Source organism: Stigmatopora argus, chromosome 9, assembly GCF_051989625.1.
Source record: "Stigmatopora argus isolate UIUO_Sarg chromosome 9, RoL_Sarg_1.0, whole genome shotgun sequence".
Classification (NCBI taxonomy): Eukaryota; Metazoa; Chordata; class Actinopteri; order Syngnathiformes; family Syngnathidae; genus Stigmatopora; species Stigmatopora argus.
The window spans coordinates 2,149,157-2,169,009 of NC_135395.1; the positions used below are offsets into that span (position 1 = coordinate 2,149,157).

Here is a 19,853-nt window from a genome sequence, read left to right on the forward strand (position 1 = left end):
TTAAAGTTTTTCAAAAGAGAATATAATGCATTCGCTTACACGTTATTGGAAATGCTCGTCATAACAATGTCAGGACTGTCATTATCTTGACATGACAACTGTCATGAATATGAATGTATGCGTTTGACAGATCACATTAAGTGTTAGTCAATACATGATGTCAGTTATGTTGCCTTTATTCAAATCTATTTAAAATGTTAAAGAAAAAAATATATATAACTGCTAGTTGTGAAAAATCCCCATGTCATAGCCACAGCATAGAAACCTTTAATCCTTTGTTTTATTGTTTGTTTTCTTTTCAGGTCAGATACAATAGTTCAGAATTCCACTGTTCATTGAAGAATATACATATTTTATATATTCTAGCCCTCCACTCAAAAAAAAAACATTATTCAAGGGTAATTTCCATTGTAGGATAAGCATTAGGGGGGAATCTGAGACATTCTATTTTCTAGTGCCAGTATGTATTGTGTGGATCCCCATCCTACGGTACAAGACAAAACTGGATTATACTAGACTATATTACCCCGTGTTTCATCCCTGTGACTCTAAATGTGTTGCTTTGGATAAGAAATGAGTGCAGGCAGGTGGAATGCAAGCTAATGCATGCTTGAGGCTGTTTAGGGAAGCTTCCTCAGTCTTCTCTACTCAGCATTTCCCAAGCCTCATGCAAAAACTTTCTTTCTAGTCCAAAACAAAAGCAAAATCCTTTCTGTCAGCACATTTGTCTATTTTGCCAGGTCTGAAAATAACCCATCCTCATACACAGTGTGGAGTGGTTTTGGATTTAACTTTTATTTACTGCTGGTAGTGGAATCAGAGCTAACATTTTGCACTAAATGTGTCTGCCCCCTTATAGTTTTTTTAGGGGTATTTTGCAGAGTAGACGCTGCAAAAAACATTTTAAAAAAGGATAAAGGATAAAATAAGCACACAGTAAACTGTTTAATGTTACTGTTTTGACAAATGTTATGAACATCATGAGTAAAGATGCGACAAATACCAAGTGGAAGGCTCATTCCAGAAATTGCACACAAATAGAATGACTGCCTGCAGGGTGATTGGCTGACTCAAAGGAATTTGGGTGGTGTTAATGAGGCCAGGTGTGGAAATAAGGAATGAATGAATGAATGCATTTTTGAATTTTATTATTTATTATTCATTTAGATTACATTAGTTTTGATGAATTTAGCAAAGAGCCTGGTGTTTGATCACAGATACATTTGCGAATAAAAAAAGATTCAACTTTCAGCGACTCATTTGCAGCCAATGCACAGTCACTTTCACATTCTCTTTAAGTTTCGTCTGCTCAGGGGGCACTTCGAGTCCTTGATTTGCTCTTATCCAAGCAGTAAATTGTAAAATATGAGGAGAAAAAAGGTCTTAGCTTTATATATATATATATATATATATATATATATATATATATATATATATATATATATATATATATATATATATATATATATATATATATATATATATATATATAAAAATGTTGCCTATTACTAATACCGTACAGCAGTGGTCTCCAAACTATTCATAACAATGAAGTAAAAAAGAAGAAGCAACATCTCAGAAAAATAAAGCCTCTATTTTCACATTTGCCAAATATAAAGTTCCATTTCCCCTTACCTGAAACCAATTTAAGGTCTTATTATGCAGAGAGAATGAGGAAACAAGTGCCGAACAGCAGAAGAAAGTATAACTGAAGTCCAGAATAATTGATTCAGTCCAAGCAGTTTATTACTGAGGGAGATGGAAGGAAGAAAAGTTGTCAAAAAAATCATATTTGCATTTACTATGGTAATGGCAGTCAAAATGCATTTATATTTTTCTTCCCCACATAATGGTCTGTGTTATTATTTAACAAACATCTTCCCAAAGTTGCCAGCTTAATGGTGACATTCCACTCCCAAACAAATATACTATTTTCTTTACTTTTAGTCTGAATCATCATGCTTCGAAGGCTCCCTTTTCTAATAGATGGAGTTTCTCCCAATACCCTCGATACAATTGAGAACATATGAATGAACTGCGACGGCAGAATAGTTTGGCAGCAGTTAGTCAGGGTAACTCTCTCTAGACTTTGGACCAAAGGCCACAGCAGGTGTTTTGGGTTATTAAAAGCCATTGAAGAGAAGTTCAGCTATGGTACTTTTCCGTCATCAGTCCCTGTCCCCCCCCAACACACCCTCTCAGCTCCATAGCCTCTAGGGATCCGTGTTGATAAGGATTTGAACATCTCCGGATGCCACTTTGCATAAATGTTTAATAGCACAGAAAGCATTAGCATCAGTAATTAAAGCAGTAATTTAAGCTTTGATGCCATCAATGGGCCAGCTCCTTCCACGCTGGAATAACACCACCGCAAGACTGTAATTAGCTTTGCTTTGATTGGACTGCACTCAAAGAATGTGTGTAGGGGTGGGGCTCATATGTGTGTGTGCTTTCTCAGCTTTGCACATTCGCCTGCACATCACAGAACTTTACGTGTTTGCCTACCTTTGGTTTGGGGCACTTTGCAAATATCGCATGTTTACTCTTGTTTCACAATTGATCCCCCGCTCCCTCGATGGCTAAACAAGATTGATCGGGTGAAAGGATGTGTACTCACGCTCAGTGTACATCATGCTTGTAAGGCAAATGACATTGCTGCTTTGCAGTGTCAAATAATGCCTGGGCGAGGTCAAATATTGTCTCTGACTTCTCGCAGGAAGCATAGTGTTGTTTTATGTCATCATCCATATTTTGGAGTTTTGTCCCACCCATTTGTTTTCCGTAGATTCTACACCCTAACCTTTCTAACTGTCTAAGACCCCTGAGACATTGCCTTGCAATTGTTTTCATTAAAGCGCAATGATAGCAGCACAGGTGCCGACCTTTGAGAGGGAGTGATCTGTTTCTGTTTTTTTCTGCTGTCATCAAAAATCGTTTGGAGTGCAAGAAGGTCAGCTTGGCTCGTATCTTGCTTTTAATGGCTCCTTAAAGCTAAGCCCCCGGGATGAGTAACCACACACCCACGTTGGTACAGAAAGCAAGGGTATCTTAACTTATTCAAAGATTTTGCTCTTGTGACACCTATTACTTTCCCTGTCGTTTCTTCTATATTCTGTATTCTTGGAAAACCAGGTCACAATTTAATACATCACAAAGTAAAGCTACTCCAGGTGCACAAGACTGATTTTACAGGGAACCAGGCATTATATTTAATTAGAAATCTTTGGTTACATTTCTTACATGTTCTATACTAACTGTCCTCATTAAGATCACGGATGACGGGGTTGTCAACCCTTCGCATGGTGCATGCACACACACCTAGACAGACAGCCGTACATAAAAAGGACAAGCCTCTGTGAATACACACACCTAAGTACAAGGGGAACAGGTGGACTCCACACATGAGAGTTGGAGCCAAGATTTAAGAGGCTAAGCCAAACCAGCCCTTACTTTAGTTAATGTATGATCTTTCCGGGAGACCACATTTCACTTGTTGCTGCACCCTGCTGCTCCTTCTCTACATGCTGATAGCTCTTGTGCAGTTTAATTAAGCGTATTGAGTTTGCATCAGCATCGAGGTGTTTTATGGCCGGCTAGATCTGTACACGGACTCAGAAGCACACACATTGCTCTGCTGCTGTGCACATTCCTATCCATCCCAGCTGACATGTTGTTAAATGCAAAGGGGTTAACTGGAAGTGGTGGTGTAATTGCATCAGAGTTTTCATTTATCCTAGTCCCTAATTTATTTACCCAGCAGTTGATTGTCAAGCAGCATTAATTGTTTGCTTGTGTCAGGGCAAAGTGAGGAACATATCTGACATCTGTTCTGTCCCTACCTTACTTACTAGAGGTCTGTGACAACCTGTTTGTCAGACTTTGACTTCACAATACAAAATCACCCAAACACAACTCAAGACTGTTGCTTATTGTAAAGAAAATTAAAAAAAAGAGGTAAAATGGTCACTGGCAGGGTCTTTACTGTTCCAGTACAAATGAATGAGGTGTGTTTTCCATACATTGCTTTCACTAAGAAATGGCAAAAACGATTTTTCAATGGCTACAGTTTTATGATGGCTGCAAGATTAAAGAAAAAAAACCCTTGGTGAAAAAATACACTTACTGGAAGCTCAGAACTCAAGTAAAACCCATATTTTAGTGCTGCTTCAACCATGAGGATGTGTTCAAATGAACAAATCATAGGAGTGAACGTACTGAAGGGGATCACTTTAACAAGGGATTTGTTTCTACTGTAGGGCTGGGAGTAGAAATGCGGATTGCTGTTGCTCAGTTAAGAATCTTAGACTCATAACCAGTGGCACAGCCAGTGTATGGACAGGGGAGGGAAGGTCCTATCTGTGAAATTGGATTTGTTCAGTGTGAGTGACAATAATCCCTCAATGTTTTTTTTTTGCAAACAATGTCAAAGGCCCCATGGACGAATAACCCTCCATCATATAAATATAAACACAGTCATTTAGGTTCATCATAGTGTTGATCTGTGTATACTTTCCCAGGTACAGAAGACTAGGAAATAGGATACATTCAACAAAGTACTCCAAGCGTTCAGCTTTTATCAAACCACTCTTTGCCGTCACCTCTCTCCACTTTCCCATAAACACTCACTCGTATAAGTTCATCCAATCATCCATCACCTTGACATGATTGTTCCTCTTCTTACTTTATGTTCTTATCCATCAGCGATGAGTAAAATGGCAATTACAGTCAGGGGTGGATGCAGCCAGCAGACAGAGTCAGAATTATGGCATGGTGCATTACTGCAAATTGCTATTAAAGTTCTTGCTTTTTCCCCTGAGCAAGGGGAGCAAGTGGGGACTGATAGCTACTTATAATAAGGCGAGTCATTAAGAGAGATCATATCATCTCTTTGTTTTTAATAGCATCACAGATATATTTTGTGCATGCCAAAGAAGCCAAATGTAGTTGTGTCTGTGTGTATATATATATATATATATATATATATATATATATATATATATATATATATATATATATATATATATATATATATATATATATATATATATATGTATATATACATATACACACAAAACTACAGAATGCAAATAGTTAATCAGCAATAGAATAACTATCCTGTCTCATAAAAAAGTTGTAAAAGAAGCCACAAAATATTAAACAACAAGAGAGTAGTGAAGGATGGATTAGGGAAGAGAAATGATGTCCAGTGCTCAAGCACTTGTGAAGATAGATGGGATGCATGTGTGTAGGTTGGGTTGTCCTTGGTGTGATGCTGGTGGTGTGTGAGTTGGTGCTAAACAGGACAGATGGTGATAGTGGGCACATGAGTGAATAATGATGTTTCACCACAGCACAATAATTACCTGTTCCCAAGCCTTCTCCTTGGCCTCTTTGGCCACATGCATTGACACACAAGCAGGCCTGCAGTAATACATGCATTAATACTACCAATCATATATATCATCACTAAGTATATACAGTATATAGAGATCACATTATGAAAAATGTCTTGTAAATAAATACAATAATTGCACAATTAGGAAGACAGGTAAACATAAGTTAACAAATGTACCTTTAGCAACAACAATCTCAGGGCAATTCGTAAGAACACTATGAATAAATTAACGCTAGAGTCATTGGCATAATTTACGGGGGATACAAGGGACATGTCCCCTCTATGTTGTTACATTAACACTGTGTAAATATGAAAAAATAATGTACCTAATGATTCACTTAAAATATTTTACACAAAATTAAATAAAAATTCTAGCTAAATGCATTAATGCAAACATTCATTAATTCATTTTTCATACCGTTTATCCTCGGGAGTGCTGGAGCCTAACCCAACCAACAACCCTTGGTGGGAGAAACCCTGAATTGGTGGCAACAAGGAGACGAACAACCATTCAAACCCAAACCTATAGAGTGCTCAACCAGCCTATCATGCATGTTTCGGGAATATTGGAGGAATCTGGAATACCCGGAGAAAACCCACGCACATTCAAACTTCACACAGAAAAGTCCAAACCTGGGATTAAACCCACTTTATCAAAGGTGTGAGGTTGACACTCTAACCACTCGGAATATAATATTTAAATGAAAATGTATTGCATGCCAAAGTAAACTAAAAAATATAATGTGTGAAAAAAAAGTTCAAGCCAGTTGTTGTGCACATTTTGAGGCTATCCCATACAACACTTTGAGTACTGCTGTCTTTGGCGCTTGATTTAAAAAAAAGTATTTGAATTTGTGATTGTTTTGGGTTGGGAGACGGACAATGCTGTGAGCCCCAACACACATGCACACAGACAAACAGACACCCCTCGCTCTCACCTTTGAAACCAACATTATGCCACTAACTTTAGCTGTGAGCACAGTGCACCTGAGTCATATATTCTTGGAACAGAAGCTTTACAATGGCATAGGAACCATGTCGTGAGGCCAGATGCAGTTGTGCCCTGGGATATTTGTGAATCTTAGCTTCCTTCAATCAGTAAGTTGGTGTAATGACGACCCATCTGCACATAATTAAATGGTCTTTCTCCCTACAGTATTGGAACAACATTGGAAAGACCTAAAGTCATCAAGGTCAAAAGTCTCATTAAGCAGACAAATGCATGAATTTCTAACATATTGCGTACAAACAGAAGCATACAAAAAGATGCATGCTAAAATCCAAAAATGTATTCTTCTTAGTTTTGGCTCTCCAAACATTGTGATTAAATTGAATGGTATAGATTTAACCATTTGAAAACATAAACATATAGTTACATATATATCCGTAGTTCTATGGATACATTGCTGTGGCTTGTGTTAGGCTGAAAAGTCTCACTGCTTTTGATTGAAGTTCTAGGAGAGTACACAAATTGACACGATGCTCATCGATTGCAATATATACAGCTTTGTCCGGAGCTTACTGATGCACTGCAGGTGCTGGCTTGGCCCTTGCATTTTAATGATGGGACAAATTGGAGGTCGATGTCTTTTCCTCTGCTTATAGCTACTATACAATGCCTGTAGTGGACTCTCCACATCCCACACAAAAAAACCTCCAACAATATGAGATAATCTGATGTTGAAAAGCTAATGGCATGTTTTAGATCAGCTAACTCTGATGCTGGTGCTTGTTGTGCCACAGTAATTTGTAAGAGCAAATATTTTGTCATATTTATTCAATGCATCGCTTCATTTGTTGCAGTAGCTATTTTTTTACAAACCACTGGAGAAGCTGGAGTTGTGCAAGCTTCTTTAAAAAATACAGATATAGGGTGTAAGTAATTGAATCACTACAGGAGGTACACAGACAATTTTTTATTATAATTAAAAATGAGTGTGGGTGCATGTGTGAAAAATCACACATTTACTGTCGTGAATATTCTCGACTAGTCAACTGGTGTCTCTGTGTTGGCTTGGATACTAGAGCACTGGTTGTTGGGAGTATGTTCTTCACCATAATAAACTAATGCCATCCTTTGAGCAGCATGTGATAAACTGATGAGAGGGGTGATGTTTTCTAAGTTAAACAGTCAATTTGTGATAAATTTTATGCAGTGAAAAACACAATTACCTAAATAATTGTGAATATTCTCCACACTCAGATTCAATTTATGTGAACACAAATGTGTTGTCTAATCTTAAAGTTATTTTACCATAATGGGAGTGGTATCATCGGTCATACATGTCACATTATTGATGCTTTCTACTTCTGAGCTGTATTTTCAGCAATGTGTGATAGGGCGAATGCCTACCCTGAACAGTGCCGGTTATAAAAGTTTCCAAGTCTCATTCAGCCTTCAGCTGGGTGACCATTCCACAGGTATGGTGTCACTGAGATAAAGGCTCGCTAAAACTGGTCTGAGATAGTAGGACAAGAAAACAGGACAGATGCACTACAAATCAAACTTTTTATACCTTGCACTACTTTCCGAATAGATAGAATGAAAATCAGCTGTCGTAAATTTGCGATAAAACTCAAATTGGAATGAAACAACGTACACGTCTGAACTTGCAAAGGCATTGACCTGTCAACAAGCGGAGTGCAACTAAAGCCTTGTCTGTCTGATCCTTCTTCCCTCCTGCTCTAACTCCCATGGGGATGTACCTTTTTCTCAGTGCATAACACCCTCTACACAAGCTATTTTCAGGATGAGAAAAGTTGTGAGTTTGTTCCCTTTATGATTTTCACATCTTTTTATCTTCCTTCCCTCATCCCCTTTAGGTTTTGAAGTGTTGCACCTATACCATACTCGATGCTCAACTCAACAGACCCAACATGTAAGTCCTCAGAGGATCATAAAGAGTTTGCCGGAAGGAACTTCTAAGTGCTTTGCTTCAGCAGCCCCTCAGCTGTTGTGAGGTTCCGTTGGATAAAAGGGACTGTTTATGACAAATGCAGTCCGCAAAGTCATCTCATATTTGACAGTTTTCCCTTCCTGTTATGTAATGTGAAACGAGAACTGAAAAGTGCCAATTGTTTAGTTTCAAATTTAAAAAAAAAGGAAATGTTTTTATAAAAATTAGGTGTGTGTTACGGTCTGCGGAGACAGACATGACTGCAAGTACAACAAGGAAGGCAACATCTAAGGCATTCTTCTCTTGGATCGCATGTGTTTATATGCTCTGCTGATGAGATGAAAAGCTGGTGCGATGCACAGAACTGCGCCACCGCCTCACACCTGGGCTCTGTAATGTAACACACCCAGGACAGCAGCAGAATGTGACAGCGTGTTTCCTTTACTGGAGTTACTGAGATCTGCAAAAATGTAATACATGCCCAATTCACTTGATCTGTTAAAGTTGTCATTTACCAACAGCCAATCAGTGTTGAGGAAGGACTGTTTTACACATAGGAAGTCATATATAAATATAAAATTATCATCCATTTTGGAAACTAAGTTCCAATACCATAACGGAACAAAAAAGAGTAACCCGGGAGAATTTTGAGTTAAAAAGTTAGCACATCTGCTAAGTATGTTTAGATTATAGTTATACTCTACTGTGAATCAAGATAACAATTCTATTAGCCAATGTTCTAACAAAACCATCACATGCTACCGGTATAATGCATTACCAGTAAAGACACATAAATGTGGCATGAGTGAAGCAAATAATGCCCAGTGTGTATCTCCCAATAAAAGTAACGTGAGGTTCACTTTGCCTCCACGGTAAAGGCAGCATGAAGATGTTGAAGGTCATTCGTGTCATCAAGACTCAGATACCTTGCTCTTGATATATACTGGAGTTGATAGGAACCCAGTGGTGAAGTGGTGGTAATTTTCTACTTTTTCTCTCTTCCACTCTCTTTTTTTTCTTTCCTTCACTCACAATTTTGTATTTATTCAGTCTGAAAAGGTCAATCTCCAACTCCTTCAGTGGCTTTACTGCAGTCCAGAGGGGGCATAGCGTAAAAGCTTTCATCATGTCCTGGTCTCTGTGTGAGTGGAAATGCCCTTGTATTAGTGGTAGGTGCGTGTGTGTCTGTTTGCTAAACAGATCGCTTGCAAAGTTTCAAAGGGGAATATTCACGGTGGGGTGACAATGTTTTACACTTAATTTTTACTAGTTTTTCTCCAAGACAATGTTCTACACTTAATTCTTTTCCTAGTTTTTCTGCATCACTTTACTTAAGGTTTTCACAAAACTGTACTGAAATTAACTACTGTATTTTGCTGGATTTTAGAGAACAATAGAAGCCATGCAAAAAATGGAAATTACACTCAGTTCAATCAGCTCAAAAAATAACCCTGCTATAAGAAATCTAATTCGAAGCCCTTTTGTGTTATGCAGACATGAGATGGATCCTCAAAAGCTTCAAGTGTTAATGCCAAACATAGTCTACGTACGTGTTGCTAGACTTCACCATGGCAACTGCTCTCACCCACAATTACGCATAGTGCATGTTGCTCTAGCACTAATTGTTTCCTTGAAGTTTAAAAAAATGTATTTCAACATGGAGAGCTGCCTTTAATTTTGTTGACATATTATTTTTTTGTACAATATCTAGCAACATATTTGCTGAATCAATATAAAACACTATTAGTAAACTATTGATGTAAGACTGCCATTCATAGTCAATATATTTCTCTTTACGTTGCTGTTGTTTTGTGAATAATGGCTTGCTCACTCTATCTCTATTGTCAACCAAAATGTGAGCACTAGTTCAGTTTTAGTTTGCGCAAACTGACTGCTTCACTATGTTTAATTTTGAAAAAAAAGAAGCATGTTAGAGAAATTCCTCCATTCAATTGTATGAATGGTCTGTTCAACAAAGGACTGCCAACAAGAAAGGGCCTGGAAAACAGTTTTGTATTATTTTTAAGCCAAATGGAGGTGAAAATGTAAGGACAATATTTTGTATGAATAAATGTGCATTTTTGGGCTGATAAAATGTGGTATGCTTGTGATGACACAAATTATATTACAAGTGAGCTGGAGTTAAATGTAGTTAATTTTATGCTATTCTGTAGCTCGTGTAAATGTGGCTGTGTAAATCTCATGTTTCTGACAATTAATAGAGTATATTTGTTGCATAATATAATATTTCCCCTAATTTAAATACAGAAAATAATTCAACAAGGCCTCTTGCTAATGCAATCACCCGTGCTGTAGGATAGACTTTGTGCAAAGTAAATGAACAAGCTTTGAAGGAACATTTTATTTTGGCAGGCAGCCAAGCAGAATTGGATAATTTTTGTTTTGACCTGATTTATTCATGTTTGTTCGGTGGGTTTCATCGTACTTCATTTGTTGCTTTACAAATATTTTTTCTCGCAGCGTGGTCAAGGATATGCAAGGAAAATGTTCCAGCAATGAATAGCCATTGCAAAGAAAGGTCTGTGTTTGTGTTGTTGTGAAGAAAGCTACAGGTGGGGAACACCTTGGAATCACTACTCAATATCCAATTCATGTAATGTTTTTAGGTTGCAGGAGAAAAGCAATAGTCTGAGAAAACCCATGTGGGACTGTGAAAAAGTACACATGAAGGGAGGGGCGTTAACATGCAAACTTCATCATACCAACCGCTGCATCTGCTCAGCAAACAGTATGAGATCCTCCTACCAGTGGAACTGAGTGTTTTTGACGTGGAAACATTCAATAACAATAGTAATATGTTGTCTGATAAATGCATATATATATATATATATATATATATATATATATATATATATATATATATATATATATATATACCGTAATTACTCGAATATAACACGCATATTTTTGCTATATAATTAATTCCAATAGTTGGGGGTGCGTGTTATAATCAATAACTAAAATAAATTACAAATTTTCGATCGAAAAAAGAATTGTCAAACTCACTTTGACGCACGGACATTGTGCAATTTCCAACTTTGAATTCAAAATACACGCATATTAAAGATCGTCAAGCCTCACAAACATCACAATCCTGCATTAATAAGCTGGAAAGTAGAATACTACATTGTAGTGTAGTACGTACTTGTATTTAGAAATATGTCCAGCGGGGGGCAGTACATTCCCTTGTTACATGTGATAGTCTTTTCCATTGTGCATATCTTCAAATCATTTATTTATTCAATTTGTATGTTCCTTTTCTTGTTTGAGAATGACAATATTTATTTGAATTAAAACATGGTATTGTCAATTGAAATGTAGTCAATGTTCAAGGAAGTCTAAAAGGTATTGCAACATAACATGTCTACATGACATGTTTGTCCACTCTGTGTATCATCTATTGCCCTAAAATTCAAACGCATAACTCCACCAACTGCTCGACACTCGACACGCTCGTACCTGAAGATTTCTCTATCCGGTTTTGAACAAAACAATCGTGAAACGAAGAAAAAAAGGTAAGATTTCTGATTTTCGTCAGCGGGAAATTTTAGGTGCGCACTAAATTCGAGTACTGCGTTTTTCCAGATTTTTTTGGCCCAAAATTACCTGCGTGTTATTTTCGAGTGCGCGTTATATTCGAGTAATTACGGTATATATATATATATATATATATATATATATATATATATATATATATATATATATATATATATATATATATATATATATATATATATATATATATATATATATATATATATGGCCTGTAGTCAGCTGGGAAAGGCTCCAGCACCCTCCGTGACTCTAATGAGGATAAAGCGGTTGATACAATGAATGAATGAATGAATATATGAGTACACACAGGGTGCACGCCATTAACAAGACTGCCAACGGACTATAGGCAATTTAATAGTAAGAAAACAATATTACAAATTGTATTCATGAAAATAAACCGTGTTGTTATTTTTCCTTTTTCAACTAGAGTACGTTGTTAATTTAATAACTGAATTAATTTGTCCGTGATTTTTTATTGTTGTTTTGTTTAAGAACTGTCGCTCTCCTGAGATATTTGTTCCTCAATTCAAGTATCTGAACCGATTGTATCTTTCACCCTCTTGTTTGTGTTCTTCCTAAACCTTTCTGTTTTATTTTTTATTTTTTCAAAACGTAAAAGCTGCCTGGAGTCATATTGCAAAAATTGAATTCTTCACATGCCTGAAGGGATGTATTGCGAGGCCAAATTTTGTTTTATAACTGACATTTGTAAAAGTTTATACCCATGAACCTGGATCAGTTTCCTGCACGGCATCCTGTTTTTAAAATCTGCCCTGAGGGCTAAGGGAACATATTCCTTACAAGAGAAAAGATGGAAAGCATGCTGTGAGAAAAATGGAGACAGACAAACACAAGGCTTGCCAAAATCTTGAGCAGATAAAACATGTATGATGTAATTTGATTTTTCTAGCACTGTCATTTATGGATGAGTCTGCTGGCTGTGAGGATGATGCCTGCATTGCCGGCAGGTCCGCTGTAATACTTTTGGACAAGAGTGAAGATAAAGACAATCACGGCTGCTAGGAACAACACTTCATCACTGTCAGGTTTGGGCAGAATTCAATTTGCGAATGTTGAACTTGCACCCTTTTGTATCTTGCCAAATCAGGAATGTGAGAGAGGTGAACTCATGCACACACATTGAAATAGACGGATACAAACACATGTAATTTTTGTTTATTCAATGCCGCTTACAGTACGGAAGTAAAGATTACAGGATTTTGAAAGATCCTTGGTAAATTTAGAGCTTGAAATAACATTCATTTTCATGGCAGTCTTTGTAAGCCTAATCAATATTATTACTAAAATAACATAGTAGGATAGAAAAGTTCATTCATTTGTCTTACATACATATCCTCAGAATGGTTGTGGGAGAATGCAAATGTTAAAATGGAAAATGTACTATCAAAAATACAATTTAATTTGATAAAACATTTAGATTTTGCTTTTGTTATTTTGATTTTTAAAAAATGACAACTTTTTTCCATGTACATCATGTATTTTGTTTATTAATGACCTTTTTTCCTGAGCTTACATATGTCACATTGCTATAATTATTTTCATTTTTTTTTCTTTCCCATTTAAGGCTCAGTTCACGTGGGTGAAAAGCCAAAATTTAATGCTCATGATTTGTTGTGTGGCTACTTGGGAAATTTTTTTTTAATTGCACTAAAACCTTGTTACACTCGCCGACTGGCAGGCCACAAATAAGTATCCACCTGCTCAAGGGCCATGGGCGCAGAAAGGAATATAAAAGAGATAGATGGGAAGATGTGCAAACACAGCAGGGAGGCGTATTTCCTCCCCTCATCAGAGAAACTGCAGCTGTCCTGTTGTCAGTTCTTGGTGGGGAAAGGTGTAACGAGTCGCTCTGATCTTCAGTGTCCTTCTTTGCGGAGATGGACTTGAAGTGTTTTCTTCTTTTAAGGTCTGACATCAGAGTTTAAGAATCAACAGAATAAGAATACATTCAAATGATATACAATCACTTAGAATGAAGATTTAGATATCATTGTTTTTGGTGTCTTGATTAATTCATGTTCAGATGTCATTTTTTCAATCAGATGACACTTGAATCAAGTTTTTACAAGTCACGCTCCTTTCAACCCAATCCATGCAATAATTCACTGTTCAATCTGGGATTGATGATCATAAGTTTAAAATCTTAAAACGTCCATTTCAGCCACAATATGAGGGCCATCATTCAGATACAGTGATACCTCTACGTATTTAGAAATGCTACTACATACAAAAAATTCAAGTTACAAAGAGCCTTGATACAAATCCTTTGATCCAAGATATGAAAAAAAAATCCAAATTACAAAATGCCAAACAAAATCAAACATAAATACACTTACTGTATCTGGTATTTTTATGATTTCTTTTAATTAAATTGTCATGGTAGAGTTGCTTCCACATAGACTATTTAGCATTTTAAAAATTTGAACTGTACACGAGTAGATATGTGTGCACTATTTTAGGGGAAATTGAGTGCTATTTTAGGATATCATAATTCAAAATATTGGGATGATCATTTTGATAGCTCTGGGGTTTTACAAGAGGAATGAGTTCATTTGGCCACACAGGTGGAATAATGATTGATTGGTGTTTTCTGACATTAAGCTCTGCTAAGCTTTGCAAAATTACTACCACTCATTGTGCAAATTTGTTCATCTTCCCCAGTGACTGCACATCCGTTTATAGCATTAAAGTGTAAATGCAATAAGTTAACCCAAGTGGACCATATTAAAATGCATAAGGAGGCAGCTACATGTATAATTTTCTGGGGTGCAGCCAATGACCTCTACTGTGGCAGCTAATGGTAAATGATCCACTCCTGTGGAGGCTCTGTGTTTACATTCAGAGCATGTATAAATAGAGAGGACACAGCTGTCACATTTACTAATTTCGGCTTTTGAGTCAACGATAGTTTGCTCACTTGGTGCTGCCGTTTAAGTTAGAGGGCCCAAACATTTTTTTAAATAAAGAATGGGGAGTAAGGCTCTCCAGCCCCTGTTATCTATCCAGATGTGCCTCTTTTCCCCATCTGGATATTTGCATTTAGTACCCAGTTTTACTTGCCCGTTTCCTCTGATAATTTTCCATTAATATGTCCTGTCACATGTGGGGCATGTCGGTATGGCTATTTGTTACAATTGATATTACATTATTTGATTGTAGTTTTTGATTATATAGTTTAATTTGTAGTAGAAATTCCCTTGATTGCCTTTCTACCAAGGATTGGGTCCATTACATGCCTAATCACCATTATGACAAATCACCAAAATGAGGAACTTTTTCTCCAGGTTATTGCCTACTTTATCAGGTACTAGAGCAGGGGTCTCGAACTCAATTTACCTGGGGGCCGCTAGAGGCCGAGTCTGGGTGAGACTGGGCCGCATCAGGATTTCCACAAGAAAAGCACTGATAAAACTTTCCAACGTTATCAAATATCTTTATTTTTTAACAAAAAATAATGAATTAAATAAATTAACTTAAAGATGAATAAAAAATAAATCAATCAGTAATATAAAACCAAATAATACTAATGAGCATACAGTAGATATACACTGGCTGGCTAAGTAGAGAAAATGAATTATTTTTATTCCGTTTCAAATGTCTGTATTAACAGCTCTTTAACCTTTAAATTTCTGAACTTGAATGGAACATTGAACATGAAATATTCTGAACACGGCTTCTTTTGCCTACTCCTTGCTGCTAGAGACCTGGCAGCGCTTCTTCTCACATAGTCACATTTGGCTTGAGGGAGGAAGCAGTGGAGACCCTCAGTAGAGCTTGAAGATGCTCATCAGTAAGTCTGGACCTGTACTTGGACTTATTGAAGTTCAAGGTGGAGAAGAGCTTCTCACACAAGTATGTGCTCCCAAAAAGGCACATGGTCCGCTTGAACCTTCGGGAAAGTTCAGGGAAGCTGGGGGTCAACTCTCTCAAAAATTGCCCAAGCTTGTCTGCTTCTCCACTCACCTCCCTGAACTTGGCTTTGAGTGCAGAGTTGCACTGCAGGTCAATGAGCTCCATTTGAAGCTCAGGAGGGGCATCTTGCACATCAAAGGAGAAGGGGTCCGCAAAAATTTGAAATGTGGCTTTGTGTGTCTTGAAGTCTGCAAATCTGTGATCAAATTCCTCCTGTAGCTTCGAAATGGCCTCAACATACTTCTCACCACTGAATGGTGTGCCTGCATCCACGAGAGCCTTGCATGCTGGGAAATGGCAAAGGTTTGTCTGAGAGAGCTGGGCTTTCCATAACACAAGTTTAGTGCAGAATGCTCTCACGTTGTCATAGGCAGCACTGACAAGTTGCCCCTGGCCTTGTAGCTTCTTGTTCAGTACATTAAGCTCATGTGTGATATCAACAAGAAAAGCCAAGTCCATGAGCCATTTGGGATCACTTAGCACAGGATCAATCAACTCACAAACGGCGTAGCTAGCTTTGACTGCTGCATTACTGTCTTTGGTAGCCTTCTTGAAGAGATCCTGTTGCCTCAGAAGACGTGTTTTAAGACTGGCAACCTGGTTGGCTCTCTCATCTCCCTGGTATTTTTCGTACTCCTCAGCATGTCTCATAGTACAATTACGTTTCAAATTGTATTCCTTGTGCACCGCAACTTTTTCAGTGTAAATGAGACACGTCGGGGTGCCCCTGTGTTCAACAAAGAAATATTGCACTCCCCACTTTTCTTGAAACTGTCTGTGCTCATCACCGACCTTTCTCTTCACGGCAGGCTTTGAAAGAGACATCTCTGGGGCTCTGTAATATGTTTTTCCACTTGGAATGAGTCTCGGGTTGATCTTTCACATTCAGTCGCGCGGGTTTGTGGCGCATGTGCACTTTCGCTCTCCGTTTCAATCGCGGAGATGGCTACAGACACTGACACAGGCTGGATCACGGATCATAGCGCCTCATTCAGTTCTATGCTGAGAGCAGCGGAGGAGTGTGCGCGCCGAGCGGAGTGATCGGCCTCACGGCTTCTCCTCCGCCCAGCTGATTGGAGGAATGAATGAGTGAGTGAGCGAGGCACTGGACAGCCCGGCCGATGTCCCGCCCTCCAGAGCCGTATACCTCACCGTGATTGGTTCATTCAGCTCCGAACCAAAGTTCCCTCTAATTTTTTGTTGGTCTGAGCAGAAAGACAACCTCCCTGAGCGCACTGAGTACCAGTGTGAGCGACATCATCGGTACTCGGATGATTCGCCTAAAGACGTTTCGCCGACGGACGTTTGACAGACGGGCAGGTCGCCGAATGGACGTTCCACCGAACGTTCATTCGGCCGAACGGAGGTTTCGCCGAAACGGGATTCGAACGCTCGCCCCGCCGGATCGTGTGTGTACAAGTTTTTCAACCTCGGCCCGCGGGCCATATTCGGCCCGTTAGGATTTTTAATCCGGCCCGCCGCCGGTGTTGTCCAAAGGAGAGGAGTCTACGGTCCTTTGGAGTGTGCAGGACACTGCTGAGGACTTTCTACGACACTGTGGTGGCCTCTGCAGTGTTTTATGCAGTGCTTTGTTGGGGATGCGGGAGCACGGAGAGGGACAGGAACAGGCTGAATAAGCTGGTCAGGAGGGCCAGCTCTGTTCTGGGCTGTCCTTTGGACTCTGTGGAGGAAGTGGGAGAGCGGAGGATGCTGACCAGGATGATGTCCATCATGGACAGCACCTCCCACCCCCTGCATGAGTCTGTGGAGTCCCTCCGAAGCTCCTTTAGCAATAGACTGCGGCACCCTCATTGCAGGAAGGAGCGCTTCCGCAGATCCTTCCTCCCATCAGCTGTCAGGCTCTTTAACAAAAAAATGGCTGTGTGTTAAGACCTACCGTATGCATGCATGTACATTTATGTGTATGTATGTATGTATATATGTCCTAAGCAACACGCTTACTTAATTATATATTTATTCATGTATTTATTTCTTGACCTACTTATTACCTATCTATTTATGTCTAAAATGCCTTTCCTATTCCTGCATCCTCACCCTCTTGCCACTGGAACAACGAATTTTCCCGAATACGGGATGAATAAAGTTATCCAATCCAATCCAATCCAATCCAATCCAATTATAGTAAAAATCAATGTTCGTCTACCATCAATGGCAGTCCGGGAATAAGCACTCTTGGGCAGGCAGATGTAGCAGAACCGAGCCGTAAAATGACAGCAATCGGGTCAAATCCATCCTAAAACAGCATTTAATGATTACATACAAATACTGGATGATATCGCGATGGAGGCAAAAAAACGTCTATAGACGTCCATTCGCCAAACGGCTCAAAATGCTCTCAAATTCGGTCAAATCCAGCTGAAAACAGCGTTTAATGATTAAATACAAATACTAGTATTTGTATTTAATCATTAAACTAACAAATACTAGTACGACCTGTCCGTCTGTCAAACGTCCGTCGGCGAAACGTCTTTAGGCGAATCATCCGGTCACGACATCATCATTGCTCGCTATCGGCACACCAGTATCACACCTGCCACAAGCAGGTGCATGTCAATGTTCCCTCTAATTTTTCATGTAAAACATGCTGTAAAACAAGAAAAACATGAGTGGACAGAGCTACTGCCACTGGCTGCCACTTAAACGGCGCCATCATGGGGAAAGGGGTAAAAAAAAAAAAAAAAAAAAATTAAAAAAAAAAAAAAAAAAAAAAAATTAAAAAAAAAAAAAATCGATCTTTCATATTAAGACGGGGGCCGCAAATTATCGTCCCGCGGGCCGCAGTTGGCCCGCGGGCCGCAAGTTTGAGACCCCTGTACTAGAGCAAGCATTGTAGATTGAAGGCCAAGGAAGTCATCTCAATGCCCTTGTGAATATGTTTAAGTTTGAAATGTTAGCGTAAATAGAAATGGCTGATGTTTATTAAGTGCTAATAAGCTATTACCTCTACCTTGCTGAAAGCTTTAAGTCCATCTATGCACATTTCATGTCTTAAGATAATGGAGATATGGCAGAAAGAAGGTGTGAGGATATAACATGGGGGTCATATTAATGACAAACACAGAGTAAGATAAAATGGCCACCCTAGGCTTGTTTGTATTTCAGTGCATGGAAGCAAGCAGCAGCTTAAAGCAATTTACTGTACAGTATATACCCGTGAAAAATGTGCACTCCTGTTAATGGTTGTAGAATTAACCTGGAATGGAATAGCACCCATTTCAAGGGCAGGGCTTACAGATAAGCATCAACATTTACTGTAATATTGAAGCTGGGGGATAGAGTCCTGTTACAAGAGATTAATGAGGTCTCTGAGGGTGGCTGTATGTGTCTGTTTGGATATTGTATTTATATCTTCCTGGAAATGTTCAAGTTTCCAGGAGCAAAGAAATGAATATTATATCTCCACTGACATCAAGCACCCTTTGGTTTGATGACTGCTTAAAAAAATAAGTAAGAAACGATTTAGTACAGTGTCATTCATTGGTTGGCATAGCATTGTGCATTTTTCTCACATTCATAACTTAGCTTGCATCTTTATCGTGCACTTCTACTGATTATTGGTTGCATGTCTTTCAACTTGAGACCCATTCAAACATACTGTCCACTCTGAGAGGCAAGTTCCCATGTTATATATTTTATAATGTTTTCTTATTATAAAAAATGATAGATGAGTCTACACGTTAGGTGTATTGATTGAATGCATTTATGAAATTACATCTTTGCAGTGGATTGTGCAGCAGAAGGAAGACAAATAGGTCAGACTAAATGAGAGTAAGCACAATCTACTGTAAACCAGTTTGAGAGATTGGGCAAGGGGCACTCAAGGGCCAGGATTGGTCCAGAAACCGCAGAAAGCCATCCATCGCTCCTTCCCCTCCCTTTTTTCATCACTCAGGATAAACATAGCAGGACAGGAGTAGAGGATTTTGAAATGGAATCTACTCTCTTCCTCTTGTACATGCTAGACACTCCCGGATGTGGTAAGACACCGATGAACTGAGCGAAACAGTTCAGTCTGATGGGTTTCTCCTATT

At 38.6% G+C, this 19,853-nt stretch overlaps 1 protein-coding gene across 1 annotated transcript; it reads right to left on the reverse strand.

Annotated features, from left to right (window-relative positions):
* Positions 1–15,389: 15,389 nt before the first annotated feature.
* On the reverse strand, positions 15,390–16,990 carry LOC144082542 (general transcription factor II-I repeat domain-containing protein 2A-like). Its single transcript, XM_077609776.1, has 2 exons — positions 16,954–16,990; positions 15,390–16,870 (listed from the first exon to the last, which is right to left on the reverse strand). Exon 2 carries the CDS (start codon positions 16,624–16,626, stop codon positions 15,610–15,612), a length of 1,017 nt encoding a protein of 338 aa, XP_077465902.1. The 5' UTR covers positions 16,627–16,870; positions 16,954–16,990; the 3' UTR covers positions 15,390–15,609.
* Positions 16,991–19,853: the final 2,863 nt, after the last annotated feature.